Source organism: Mytilus edulis, chromosome 13 (assembly GCF_963676685.1).
Source record: "Mytilus edulis chromosome 13, xbMytEdul2.2, whole genome shotgun sequence".
In the NCBI taxonomy this organism is placed as follows: Eukaryota; Metazoa; Mollusca; class Bivalvia; order Mytilida; family Mytilidae; genus Mytilus; species Mytilus edulis.
Window position 1 is genome coordinate 34816212 of NC_092356.1, and position 15446 is coordinate 34831657.

Below are 15446 nucleotides of genomic sequence, written 5' to 3' on the forward strand. Positions count from 1 at the left end.
TTTATAGCTGACTATGCGGTTTGAGCTTTGATCATTGTTGAAGTCCGTACGATGACCTATAGTTGTTATTTTTTTGTCATTTTGGTCTCATTTGGGAGAGTTTTCGCATTGACAATCATACCACATCATCTTTTTTTTTATATCAACAGTAAAAGTAATATTAATAAAGACGAATAAAATAATACTATTACACCTTATTAAGATAATAAATAATGTCCGTACGCGGAATCTTTACCCCAAGACCATCGTGTATTATTTGTGAGGTTGATACGGAATATTTATCAACAAGGTTTTGGTATCTTCCCATGAACGTTTATTTTAGAAAAAGGACGAGACACTCTTTTGCATACCCCTGCTTCATACACTTTCTGCTCAGACACAGATGACGTTTAACAAAGTCTGAGTAGGAGATTCAAGCACTTGAATACTTAATAAGTTGGGAAATGTAAATCCCGTTTGCAGGTGAAGTTTGTGTGTTGCTACTAGGGTTGGGGAATTGATAATTTCAAAATTAAAATCGTCTCGTTTGTCATAGATTATTGTACTGTGACTGTGCAGGTCAATTTCGATGTATAAGTCTAAGAATAAGACCGGAATGCCGTGTCTGTTGTTTCTTTAATTTATAGTTATTGGGGGTATGTTAATGAAATCCAATCAGAAAAGTAACACTTTTTTTTAATTTGGATTTACTATGGCTTAAAATTAATATTTATACGACAAACGATAACTTTTAATGTTTTAAAAGCATTTTAAAAAAGAGTTGGTATACAAATAAGAGAGTGGGGTATGATAACTAATGAGACAAAATGACGTGGATTTCAAAATTAAATGTCAGCATACGGTCTTCCACAATGAGCAACGACAAGGCCCACAAATGTTTGATTTTGTTTAGCGTTATTATTCGTACATACCTGCATCTTTATTACACTAATTTGTTATATGCACAAACATATCTACAGATAAACATACAATGTACATTGATTATTTTAATTCCAATATATAAATAAACTCATCATAGATACAAAGATTGAAATTTAGTTTATTCGTCAGACGCACGTTTCGTCTACAAAATATTCATCAAATCAGAAAGTCATTGTAATTAAACACAACCACCACACTACCAGTATTACGAACCTGCTGGAACAAAATACTGATCAGTACACCCAAAGTGTTTTCGGCACTTCAGTGCTTCTTTATGAATAATGCCGACTTCAGAAGCATGTTCTTTCATTAAACAAAATATATATGCAAGTACCGTGTCGTTGCGAAAGACGAGTCAATAATTTTGTTTTACCTCGCATTCATGATATAATTGCATATTGTTTGTTCAATTCAGAGATATATTTTGTTATTGGTGATTGGTTTTTCAAAACATTAGACAACAGTTTGATGATTATTATTCATGGGTACCAGTTTAGGTTAGATTCATTACCGATTTTTATGTGTTGTTTATTTGCATCTTGTTTGCCATTTTCGCATTTCAGAGTCATTAAACATGGTAGAGCTTACTTATATTATGTAAACTTTTTATTACAGGTTTCTCTCTTCTAAACATTTTAATTACGTTATTAATAAGGTTTATAATGAAAATGTTTAACATTAAAATATATATACCAATCGCAAGTTAATCCAAAAAATTATATAACTTAAATCATACATAAAATATATGCAAATAAGCAAACAAGAAAAGGTCATTTTTCAGGTCATCTTACGTACATATAAATTACAAAGCCAATTATTACCTACTCATTCTGCAAAGAATTGATGTCACTGCTGGTAATACATTAGATTATTGCTTGTCGCTTTAATAAGTATGGACGATCAGATAGCAATCAGATATATGTCTTCATGGATTTTATTATGTATATCATTTAACGTTGCTAATGGTCAGACATCTACTGATATTAACAAATTATATACCGATATATTCACAAGTTATCAAAAGTCAGTTGTACCAAATTCTGATTTTTCTACAGCTTTGAATGTAAAATTGAGAATGTATTTGATGACAATATCTCGATTTAATGAAGTGGAAGAAACTTTGGACACTGCGACTGGAATGATAGCTACGTGGACTGATTCTGGATTCACTTGGGATCCTTCTTCCTACGGTAATGCAGAATATATCATAGTGCCACATACCGATGTTTGGACACCGAAGTTTGTACTAACAAATTCTGTTGAAACATACGAACCAATAGGAGGGGGTAATGATCTATTTGTAACGATAAATTACAACGGCTCTGTTTCTATTGCTTATGGCGATGTCATGTCATCCAAATGTACAGCGAATGTATACAAGTTTCCTTTTGATTCTCAAACATGTTATCTTAACTTTGTTGTATGGGGGATTGCAGCAAGTGACATAAACTTGATAGCAGATTCTATCCCGGTTGATCTATCCTTCTATACACCAAACTCTGACTGGTCACTAGAATCATATAAAGGTGAAACTTTACTTTGGAATGGATATTCTAATTTTAAAATGACTTTTACAATAAAACGTGCACCTTTATATTACAATATAGTAGTTGCTTGTCCTACCCTTTTGTTTAGTATACTGAATCCACTGGTATTTCTACTTTCGGTAGATTCTGGAGACCGAATAGGATTATCAACGACAATTTTACTATCATATGCAATATTTCTGACCATGGTCCAAATGGCTGTTCCGGCATCCTCTAATCCTATGAGTCTTTTATTAGTCATGATGATAGTAACTATAACAGTCAGTGGCATATGTGTTGGTGTTACGATCTATATATCATCACTTTATCATAGAGATCCTGAATCAAAAATGAACAAAGTTTACAAATTCATTGGATCAAAGACACCATGGAGACAAAGATTATCAGCTATTCGACCAGCGTCCTATGATATAGAAATAGTACACGTGAAATCCGCGACAGAGGTAACCATTACCTGGAAAGATGTTTGCGATGGGCTTGATAAATACATGATGTGGCTCTCATACTTGATGGTTTTTATTGTTAACGTAACATACTTCATTGTTTCTTCAGTGTGAATATTAACGATAAACATATGATATCATTTGTATTTAAATATCATGACTTGTTTGTACAAACCAATAATCGAAGACACATTGAAAATGACATTGTGTTCCGGTGTCGAAGTTATCGTAATCTTTGATCTGATGTTGTGTTGTTGCAGATGTAACGCACTTCAACACATGTTACTCTTACATTTACTATTTATTCTCATCGCATGTCAAATTAAAGGACTTTTATTCAGGCAATTGGTTGTCGTTAAATACTTTCAGTTATAATTATTTTTCGTTCATCGTTATAGCGCAGAGAAGAAAAAGTTAGATTTATTATTTACAATGTTTTAAATTCAGGGACCTTTATAGCTTACTTTGCGGTAAGAGTTGTGCTTGAATCTACATTTATTTATATCACCATTCTTTGTACTCATTAGTGAACGTATGTTAGTATCAATTATACCATATTTACATAATTGAATTATAATAGAAGGTACATTTCCAAATTATTAAATATCAATAAGCGATAAATCGATATAACTGCTGGTTTATTTCTGTTTTTAAGGTAATGGGTGTATTTTTTTTGGGCTCTAGTGTTGTCTCCTTATGTTTAACCTGATTTCCGATTGAATTCTTAAATATCTCCTGTCTCCTATATACATTTTAACCTACGACATGTTGATGAATTCTTATTCACACAGATGCATTTACATAGAATAAGGTATTAAATAAAACTGGAAATCAACATCAAGTTTAGAAAATCTGCATTACTTCTTGCATTCAATTTCGTGATGTAAGTTAGATTATTTTTTAATTTGAAGTATCTAACATTTTTTTTCTTCTTAGTGTTTTTTTTCAAATTCAACCTATTTATTTTGCCTGAAAGACATATCGTGCATTATAATTTACCGTAATATATAAATTGATATGACTCAACCATATCATGTTATGTAAACATGAAAGCATGGACGAAGTTAACGTTAATTGCCCTCGTCCATATATGCATGGACAAAGTCTGTTGTGTTACTCCATGCAAGCCTGGACTAAGTTAACATTAGTTGCATTCGTTCATGCATGCATTGACTAAGTTTGTTGTGTAAGTACAAAGTTAACGTTAGTGGCCTTTGTCCATGCATGCCTGGAAAGCTTATTTCCCAAGTTCTCATGTTTACATCTTTTCTTATATCATGAAATTAAGCGGTAGGAAGAAATGGAAGTTTTCTAAACTTGATGTTGATTTCCAGTTTTATGTATTACTTCTTATAGATACCTTTATACAACGTGCATAGTCAATCATTTCAGTTCAACAATAACATATAACCATGGTTATCAACACCACCACCTAATATGCAAACCCGTGTTTTATTTCGGAGTGTTGTAAAAAAGAGAATAAGACCAATACAGTAAATAATTTATGAAATTACAACTGCAATGATACGAAACTATAAAATTACAAAAATTTAATGTATATTTAAATCACTTTTCAAGAAGGGACAATCAAGCCAAACAAGTATAAAGATGAAAAACATTGAAAACCCAAAACTTCCAAAAAGTTGGGTCAAATACGGCTAAGGTAATCTATGCCTGGGAGTATTTTGAATAATTTATACCTTACAAACAGTATGATATTCATGTCATCACCGAAGTGCTGACAAACTACATTATAACAAATCAAAAACAAAAAACAGCGGTCAACTTAAAATCAACAATAAGCGCGACGAAAAACAAGCATTAAGCATTGGGAACTACATTACACTCTACGATGAACATTTGATTGGACAAAAGAAACCGTAAAATAAAATACGGAAAAAAAAGTTTAAACTTTATTTTAATTGCTATATCATAAAGCCGGTGATCAGTGCGAAATTGATAGTTGATTGATAACTCTGAAGTAACAAACGTTTGCGTATATCTGATATTAAGATGATTACATGTAACAAATGTAATTTGAAAATAAAATATACAGCTGCAGCATATTGTGAACATTACACCTTCATAACCTTAAACTATAATTTTTTTTAATTTTTTTTGCTTATTGAGAGATGTTTCACTGGCAATCATACCACATCTTTATTTTATATATATTGCAGGATTTGCTATCGTGCTGCGTGGGTGCAGTATAACGTGTCCCCGTGAGTGTAGTGTATGCCTTTATATTTCTTTTACAGTAAGGGTTTTTGTGCTTGTTAGAGAGATGTCTACATATTCAATTATCTTTTTGTGGAAAGTTGTCTCATTTGTAATCTTACCACATCTTCTTTTTATAATTACTGCAGGATTTAATACTCTTCTTGTGTTGACGAGTATAATGTATCCCCGTGCGCTTGTAGTGTATGCCCTTATATTTTTACAGCACGATTTTTTGCTTGTAAAACAACTGTCTACATGTACATGTTCAATATCTCTTTGTTGAAAGTTCTCATTGTCATCCACACCACATTTCCTTTTTTATTACTTTACTGCATGGTTTGTTACTCGTGCTGTGTTAATGTAGTTTACTCGTTCCCCGTGCATATTGTGTATGCCCTAATATTTTTACTGCTAGGTAGGATTTGTTTTTACATTTGAAACAGCTGTCTATATATTTGAATCATTAATCTCTTGTGGAGAGTTGCTTTTCCATCTTATCGGGTATGGCCCTATATTTTTAAAGTTATGTTGTTTTGCTTGTGAGAGAGGAAAGAATGAAAAAAAACATTCAACATGCTAATTAAACACAAAACTTACCAAAGAGGGATACATTAAGCTATACGAACCCCTACAGTTCGACATCCCTCCACAAAAAATGCGCCCAAAACACAACGTAGCGGGATTAAACGTTTAAATGGTACCAAACCTTCTCTCTTTTCTTAAACAATAGTATTACATCACAACATTGAAAAACAAACTATAAAATATCAATTGGAAGGCTTAACTCAATCAAAGTACGGATATTAGCACACAATGAACCAACAAATTTGATCTGTAAGACCTGTATGATACCACTGTCAAATGTTAAATATAATAATATTAAAAAAAATCATCACTATTGAAAGAACCTGCGTATATTATACACAGGTAAATTAAAATAATTTGGTTGTAAAGTATACGTCATCGTCTGTGTGTATCAAATCATCGTCTAGCAATACCAAGAAATTTCTATAATTATATTAATCTGTTACAGATCTTGAGATGTATAGTTAATCTAAGCGTTCTCAGTTCATCATTCGTTGATTCTGCACAATAGATGGATGACGAAAACTTGGAGTTACATTTTAAAAGAAAATAAAGATACAGTATCAATATATTTCGTGAATAAATTTGTTCCGAAAGAACAAAACATAGTTATAACTGTCTCTCTACTTTTCACCTTTTTATTCTTTTTTTTTTCACCTATTATTATTGTTTTTTAATTCATCAACGTGGAGTTCGTTTGATCCCAGTTTGCTCTTGGTTTTGATTCGATTATGACGTCAATTGTTCCTGTGTCACTATGAAAAAGGCGACCATGTCTGATGATGTCACATAGAAAGAACCCATTCCGAAGGCAGATCATTTTAAAAACTGGCAGACAAGTCCTTGAAAACAACCGTTGTCGTCAAGCTCTATCAACAACAAGAGCAGAGGGAATTAATTAAGTCGTGCATCAGTTGTAAATAACACACAAACGTCTGTAAAATTAATCGGTTAAAAAATCGACGTTGAAACTATTTTGTCATGCTTTTTTATTATTGATTTTTTAACTAAACTTTGTAGAATGTGTCAACAATATAATTTCAAAACGACATTGACACATTGCCTAAACTATCTATTATTTGATATTGCTTTATCTTGTCCGTTCTAAAATCATCAGCAATCTTTTGTGTTTTGCCAAAGCTATGTGAAGCCCATCATGCTTTACTCTAATACAACAATTTGAGTGACCACCAGTCATGTCAGTTTGTAGCTGTTTTTGACAGATTTTCTAGTTTGTAACTGTGAATGTACAGCTTCTTTTCATTGTACCCTTTTCCAAAAAACTCTTACATACTGATTTTAGTAGAGATATGAAGAAATTGTAACTAAAAATTGTTGTTTTTCACAAATGAATGTTACCTCCATTACAAATTGACCAAAACCCTTAGGCTACACAAATTAACAGTGACATGGTTTTCTTTTTTCAACAGACGTCATATAACGTTAAAAAAATATGTGTCAGAGGCATGAGTTCAGTGAAAATGTACACATAAAAAAAGAGAAACAAAAACTATCTTTATAAAATTGTGTTTGAAACTTTACGTCTTAGAAAAGTTTCTTCCTACTGGAATAAAAATCTGACAAATCAATAAATAGACAAAAACACATAATAAGCAAAAGAGATGTCTTTCAAATTTCTGGGTGGAAAATAAACATTTGAAGGTCAGTAATTATAAAATTCAAAAAGGGGTATGCCCAGTAAGATCCCTTTTTGTACCCAAAATACAGCAGTTTTACAAAATTGTTAAAATGAAAACTATGTGCTATTTATTTGGAACTAGAATACTTCTGTTCCACAAATATGGGCTGTTTTTTACAATACAATGCACATGTTCGGGTACTAGTATAATCAAGTTATGCTAAATTACTGAAATCGTAACAATTTTAGTACTTCAGGTAATATTACGATCACCCCCAGTTTTTTGGTTGGGTTTCTGTTCCTAAGTCTTTTGTTTTCTATGTTTTGTCTTCTGTTCTATCATTTATCTTGGTATTTTTAGCCATAGCGTCATGCGCGTTGTCAGTTTACTTTCAATCTATGAGTTTGACTGTCCCTCTGTTATCTTTCGTCCCTCTTTTCCGTATAAAACAGAAGTGGCTGCATTTATGTTCATTATTGATATTAAAATGTAAATTGTATGTTATTGTAATCCATAACGTATATAAGCTGAGACTGAACTTGAATGCGACAGCTTTCATTTTTCACAGAAACCATATGAGAAGTGACATCTTATGGCATATTTGGTAGATTCTGAGCGTCTTTTTTTACTAAATCAGTTCAGATCTTTCAGATTCACCAATTGAAGTAGACATGTAAGTTTTTAAAAAGTGTCCAAATTCCGTCATCAGATGAATTTGAAGTTTGAGAAAATCGGTATATGTTTACAGACTTTTTTTCAAAATCTATGGTAAACATATCCTTTTTCTGAAGGATTGTTTTCTAGGCAGCATTGTACTGCTCAACTAAGAAAGACATGATAGACCAACAAGTTTGTTGTACTTAGAAAAAACTAATGTAACTTATTTTTTGGAAATATAAAATTGAAATGATCAGTTATAATTACTATTTTTATTTCAGAAAGATAAGTGAAATTATATAAAGTATGTTTTATTGCTTTAAACAGTGTTAGAAATAATTAAGCAAAATTTCTAATTGGAGTGATTGCACATCCAATTACAAAAATAGCATAGTAAATTTCATCACCAAGAGCTTATTTATATCAAAACTACAGAAGGTTTCTGGGTTACATTTCTCATTTTTTCTATAATTTATTCATTTTTTGTCTTCTTATTTTGACCGCTTATCCTGGCATTCTCTGTATGTTTAATGATTATGGTGCAAGTGTACCTGTTACGATGTAATGTATTGTCCATTTCCATGGCGTTTGAATGTCCCTCTTTCATGTGTATTTTTGAATAGTGTTAGGCGTAATTTATATTTATTTCAGTATCTATGTTATACCATGCTAAAAGTTATTGTCCTTGTCATGTATTCTGATTACAAAATGTTTCTCTATTCAAACATGGTGTACCAACATTTTCATACAGGTATATGCATAAGTTTTAATGTCATTGTCTTACTTTGTATATGATTAATCGCATATATAAACAAAATTGACCTAATCTTAATCATGTATTAAGTAGCTGTGATTACGAAACAAATAAAATTCATTTTTTCAAAATACTGTTAGTAGATACAGATTTAAATGTAACCTGTGCATACTACCAACACATTTCACAGGCCATTATTTTCACTGCTGGAAAACATTAGTTGTTTCGGATTGTTGATTCAAGCTTTGATAATAATGGCTGAAGGTTTAGCATTCAGATGTATGCCTCGATTGATTTTAACATGTTTATTTTTTTACATTGTTAATGGTCAGACGTACACTGATATGAACACTTTATATACCGATATCTTCACAAGTCATCAAAAATCATTTCTTCCAAATGCTGATTTTTCAACAGCTCTGAATGTAACATTGAAATTGTATTTGGTGGCAATTGTTCGATTTGATGAAGTGGACGAAACTGTGGACGTTTCGACTGGAATACAACTTACATGGGCTGATGCCGGAATTAGTTGGAATCCTTCTTCGTATGGTAATGCTGAATTTATCATAGTGCGTCACACCGATGTTTGGACACCGAAGATTGTTTTAGTAAATTCCGTTGAAACATACGAATCAATCGGAAAAGGTTATGATGTATTTGTAACAATTTATTACAATGGCACTGTTGTCATTGCTAACGGCGATGTTATATCTGCAAAATGTACAGCAAATGTCTACAAGTTTCCATTTGATTCTCAAACATGTGATCTGAATTTTGTTGTATGGGGAATTTCAGCAACTAACATAAACTTGATAGCAGATTCTAACCCGGTTGACCTATCTTTCTACAGACCAAACTCTGATTGGTCGTTGGAATCATCTACAGGTGAAACTATAATTTGGAATGGATATTCTAATTTTAAAATGACTTTTACAGTAAAACGAGCACCTTTATATTACAGCATGGTAGTTGCTTGTCCTACTCTCTTGTTTAGTGTACTGAATCCACTGGTGTTTCTACTTCCGATAGATTCTGGGGACCGAATAGGATTATCAACGACAATTTTACTATCATATGCAATATTTCTGACCATGATCCGATTGGCTGTCCCGGTCACCTCTAATCCAATGAGTCTTTTATTAGTCATGATGATAGTGACTATAATCTACAGTGGAATCATTGTTGCCGTAACTATTTATACATCCTCACTTTATCATAGAGATCCAAAACCAAAAATGAACAAAGTTTTTAAATTCTTTGGATCGAAGATACCATGGAGAAAGAGATTATTAGCCATACGACCAATGTCTAAGGATAACGAAATAGTAGTTGTAAAATCTGACGCAGAGATAACCATTACCTGGAAGGATGCATGCAATGGACTAAATAAATACATGATGATTTTTTCATATTTCGTCGTTTTCATTGTTAACGTGGCATATTTCATTGCTTCTTCTGTGTGATTATTTTACAAACTTATTTTTTTAATTCGGCTGGTTTGTATAACATATATGTGTGAAGATATTTTAAGTATTCTATCATTTATCTTTTAATTTATGGTAAAAACATTTCGACGTTACACAGTGTTCACACTTATATTTTGTCATTAATCAAGTTATTCTTATTTTCAGATTTGTTTTAACTTCTTGACCCTTAATGATGAATATGATGAAGTAAATCTTTTTAAATCATTTTTTACATTTTTAGAATTTGAATTTTTGCACATTAAAGCTAAAATGACTTGTTTTGTGAATTCTTTAAATTTTTAATTTTAGAAATGTTTGCACATAAGTCTACATATTACTGGATAGTTGGTCAATTTATTTAGTGTTGTTTATGCAATTGTATATATATATATATATATATATGTCTGTTCAAATATGTGATACTACAATCAAATAAATCATTATAACTTGGCAAAACCAAATAACAAAACACATAAAAAACGAATGGACAAGAACTGTCATATTCCTGACTTGCTACAGGCATTAACAAATGTAGAAAATGGTGGATTAAACCTGGTTTTATAGCGCTAACCCTCTCACTTTGATGACAGTCTCATCAAATTCCGTTATATTTACAATGATGCTTGAACTAAACAAACACAATAAATAAAATAGGAAACATATGGGTACAGCAGTCATCGTCGTGTAACAATTCTAAAAGCATCAATTTAACAGAACACAAAAACATCTATGTACAAACATATTCATTGATTTGCGTGAATGACGTCAGAAAATTTTATACGTCACATATATTTGTCGTTCAATGTACATACAAACAATTAAAAAAATTCACATCTGCAAAGTTAGCATACAGGGTAATCAGTGACACTGTCTTATTTGTAAGATTACGAGGGTTTATTTGGAATACTATTAGATTGATACTGTTTACATTTTTAAAGTCAATTTTGTAATCATTACCAATTTCCGGAGTTTAACCATATAGGTTGAAAAAAAAACTCCGAAGAAAATTCTTCACGGAAAGTCTGAAATCAAGCGTAAAAATGTCAGTACTTTAGAATCAGTCGTAATTTATCAGATCATTTTTAATAAGAAAGAAAGGATATCCATGTAAAAAAACTATAATCAAGTTTTCAACTTTTTTGAAAAAAAATTACCTCATGCACTTAAAAATATAAATATCTATTTAGTATAATGCCTTGTTCATATTGCGTTACATTCATATAAATGGGAAAAAATATTTTAATTGCCTTTGAAATCTTCTGTCTTCTTGTGCTTGTGACGTAAATCATTATATAAATGTTATGGACACTTGTCTATGTGAAATGATGAAAAAACTGCAATTTCAAGCGTTCATATATTTATTTTGTTGAAATAAAGTGACATACAGTTCATTTTAAAACTATACTTTATCATTACTTGTTGTGAACATTTATCATCTATACTATTAAACGAGAAGACATCATTGTCTGTATCGTATTTCTTCCTTCCACAATACATTATTTATCATGCCTACGTTTTTTTATAGGTTCCATACATAATCGCATTTGTCATCTATTCTTAAGATTATTAAGTTTGGGTTAATTTGGGAAGAAAATAAAAAAAAAAGGCGTCCGGATATTGTTTCCGTCATCAGACCAACTTTTAAGTAATACAAGACTTCTGGTTTTAAACTTGCACATAATTTCAGAAGAGGAATCGGAAAGAATAACAATTTACAAAATAGAAAAGTTTTAACAAAATCAGGATGACGTAAAGAATGAAACATTAAAAATTTTACGGACGCCATCACGAGTTGGTTGACCGTTATGGAATAACCGTTTCACAAATGATATCGGATATGTTCCTTACGTCTTAACTACAATCCCCTTCCCTTTCATGAATTTGATCTACCGAATTAGACTTTTTACCGGATTTGTAATCACATAAGCAACACGACGGGTGCCGCATGTGGAACAGGATCTGCTTACCCTTCCGGAGCACCTGAGATCACCCCTAGTTTTTGGTGGGGTTCGTGTTGTTTATTCTTTACTTTTCTATGTTGTGTCATGTGTACTATTGTTTTTCTGTTTGTCTTTTTCATTTTTAGCCATGGCGTTGTCAGTTTGTTTTAGATTTACGAGTTTGACTGTCCCTTTGGTGTCTTTCGTCCCTCTTTTAAATAAATAAATTAGTTAGGAACAGAAAAGAAATACAATCTAACAAACTTATAAATTTCTTTCACAGTAATTTATCAATTTTAATACAGTGAACATTTCCAAATACTTAATATAAAAATAAATAAAAACAACAACAACAAAAACATTAACAAAAAAAACAGATGGTCATTATTCAGAAGTATGTGTTATGATTATTTACCTTTGCACGTTAATATAATCTTAATCTGGCTTGCATGGTCAGAAAGTGAGCATTTATTAATTATTGACACACTTTCCGCTACATTTCCCCTTTGATTCCAATGCAAAACAGGTGGATCAATATAAAGGGTGGGACATTTCGACTGCCACTGATAGATTAATTTGAATTGGATAGGAACTGAAATAAAGCTTAGTACATGTATCGGATCGATAAACATTATAACTTTGATTGATAATTAATTTTGGATTGTATGGCGATTATTTTAATCTGATAACTTTTCCGATATTAGTATTGATTTTATGACGGATTTATCCTGAATTGTTGATGTGATAAAGTACATTATACGTTAAGAAAGTGGTGTTCCAAATTATGGAGGTATAATCATGAGTAGAAAGTACTGTATACAGACTCGTTTTTCCCCTTTCTCGATTTAACACTGAAATGGTTTTTGAACTTCTTTGTTCATTCTGGAAAACCTACAAGTTAATAGCAAATGATTGATATGATATAGGCCGTCAAAGCGTAGTGATATGCACATTATTATTTAACGAATGTTTGAACTGCTTATTGAGTCTAATTAACTGTCATCAATCGCAATGTAAACATATTGTCATATTGTTTATTTTTAGGTTGAAACATCATTTACAATAAAAAGTTACAGCTTTTGACGAATTATCTTCATACATTTCAACGCAAGGCAAGATGACTGTTGAAGCCGATCACACAAGAGTAACAAAGAAGAAAAGAAGTACGGCCAAAGGGAGATTTCATAGAATATATGGTCGCTTATTAGAACGAATACAGGATGATTCGGGGACAATTGTGGTTGAAAAAATACTTCAAGTTTTGGAAACAGCTTACACAGAACTAGAAGCAAGACATGAGGTATTTTTAGAAACATTTGATTCTGAAAATGAAGAAAATAAACCAAAGATAAACGAACTTAATCATGATTTAACTGGTATGTACCGAGAACTTTGTAAATCAAGATCATTGTGTGAGAATATAAGACAGAAGATAAAGCATGAACAAGACAGTAAGTTAAAGGAACAAAACTCAATGAAGCATGCTAAGAAAAATGAAGATACTGAAACGTTTGAGGTGAAAAAAATAGAGGCTCCTATTTTTGCTGGCAGTATTCGTGATTATCCAAGTTTCAAAGTTGATTATGAAAGACACATGCTATCGTCATACGGTAAAGATCCTTATGCTCTGAAGCAATGTTTAAGTTGTGAAGCCTTAGCTGTTGTGAAAGGAGTTGACAATGATTTCGAGGAAATGTTTTGTCGTCTTGATATGAAATATGGCAGAGCAGAGAAATTGATTGATCACATATTAAATGAATTGAAAAGATAAAAGAAAGTTCAAGAAGGTGACACATGAAGTTTATTTCGGTTGCAGATACTTTCAAGAAATGTTGGCTTGATTTAAAACGTATGAACCTCGAATCCGAGATAAACACAGCAACTATGGTGAGTCAGATAGAAAAACTCCTACCGCCTTTACAAAATCGTGAATGGGCATTACGAAAACAGAAGACAGAATCGATAAGTATTCCCCTGAGTTTCAAAGAGTTCTTAAATTTTTGTTAGAGGAAAAAAGTGCTCTAGAGTACATGGAGTCTTGATTTGCGTGAAAATGGAACAGCAAAAGGAAAGATAAATACTTTGGATGCAAATGAATCCGAAAGCGACGAAAATAATATTTTTACCCCCTTACAAGTACAATTACAAGCAAACCAACAAGTGATGAAACAGGTTGTTGAAGGTCTTGCACAGGTAGCGCAAGCAATGTCAAACAAACCAACAAGTCGATACAATTCAGAAACACATACCGATACAAATAGAAATACAGAAGGGACGTTTCAATGTTGGTATCACAAATCAGATAATCATGAAATAGGTGATTGTTCTATATTTGCGAGATTAGATAGTCAGAAAAAGGTTGATTTAGTGAGAAAAAATGGTGGATGTTTCAGTTGTCTTAAGATAGGACATTTGTCAAGACATTGTCACAGCCGTAAACCTTGTGACATATAAAATGAACTTCATCAACCATGTGGAAAAATGCATAACAAAATTTTGCACACTGCACACATGGATGGCATATCCTTTCATAACTCTACACAGGTGATAAACGATGACAAGAACAAGAGTGGGGGTACTATTGATGATCAGTTCAGTTCAGTGTAAGGACATGTCTTTGACAACACTTTGGGTCCCTGGAGCAAACATGTCACTAATCACACACAAAACTGCTAAACGATTAGGATTATCTGGACAAGATATAACATTATCTGTGACAAAGGTTGGAAATGTAACCGAACATGTACAAAGCAAAGAGTATGTAATACCGTTGACTGACCTTGGAGGTAAGATATGGACAATAAAAGCATATGGCATGGAGGAAGTTACGGCCGAGGTTGCAAGAGTTGATATGAGTAGAGTCGAACAACTGTTCAAATGTATCAACAAGAATGATATTCAAAGACCAACTGGCCAAGTAGACATATTGATCGGCACAGATTGTTGTATTTTAATGCATAATAAAGAAGAACAAATTGGAAATCTACAGTTAATGAGAAATCAGGTTGGGTACTGTATTCGTGGCAGTCAGCCTCTACTAGAAGTGCCAAAATTGTCAAACCATGGCATAGTCCGTACTTAGTGGGCATCTGGGAAAATGATATTCATGTATTGGACAGAGACAGTATTAAAGACAAAGTAGATTCACTTTTTGATATAGAAGGGTCAGGGAAACAAACCACATTAAAATGTGGTTCATGTAAGTGTGGCAAATGTGCTGTTGGACAATCGCAACACAGCTTAAGAGAGGAGAGGGAATTAAATATCATT

General features: G+C 32.1%; 2 protein-coding genes across 2 annotated transcripts; both read left to right on the forward strand.

Moving 5' to 3' along the window:
• Positions 1–1813: 1813 nt before the first annotated feature.
• On the forward strand, positions 1814–3025 carry LOC139500259 (acetylcholine receptor subunit alpha-1-B-like). The gene has a single exon (XM_071289000.1). The coding sequence runs from the start codon at positions 1814–1816 to the stop codon at positions 3023–3025; it is 1212 nt and encodes a 403-aa protein (XP_071145101.1).
• A 5996-nt stretch (positions 3026–9021) lies between these two features.
• Positions 9022–10233, forward strand: LOC139500260 (acetylcholine receptor subunit alpha-1-B-like). Its single transcript, XM_071289001.1, has one exon. It carries the CDS (start codon positions 9022–9024, stop codon positions 10231–10233), a length of 1212 nt encoding a protein of 403 aa, XP_071145102.1.
• Positions 10234–15446: the final 5213 nt, after the last annotated feature.

Bases quoted from the DNA above. Each gene is read 5' to 3' on its own strand.
- LOC139500259 (XM_071289000.1), top strand. From the start codon at position 1,814: ATGGACGATCAGATAGCAATCAGATATATGTCTTCATGGATTTTATTA.
- LOC139500260 (XM_071289001.1), top strand. From the start codon at position 9,022: ATGGCTGAAGGTTTAGCATTCAGATGTATGCCTCGATTGATTTTAACA.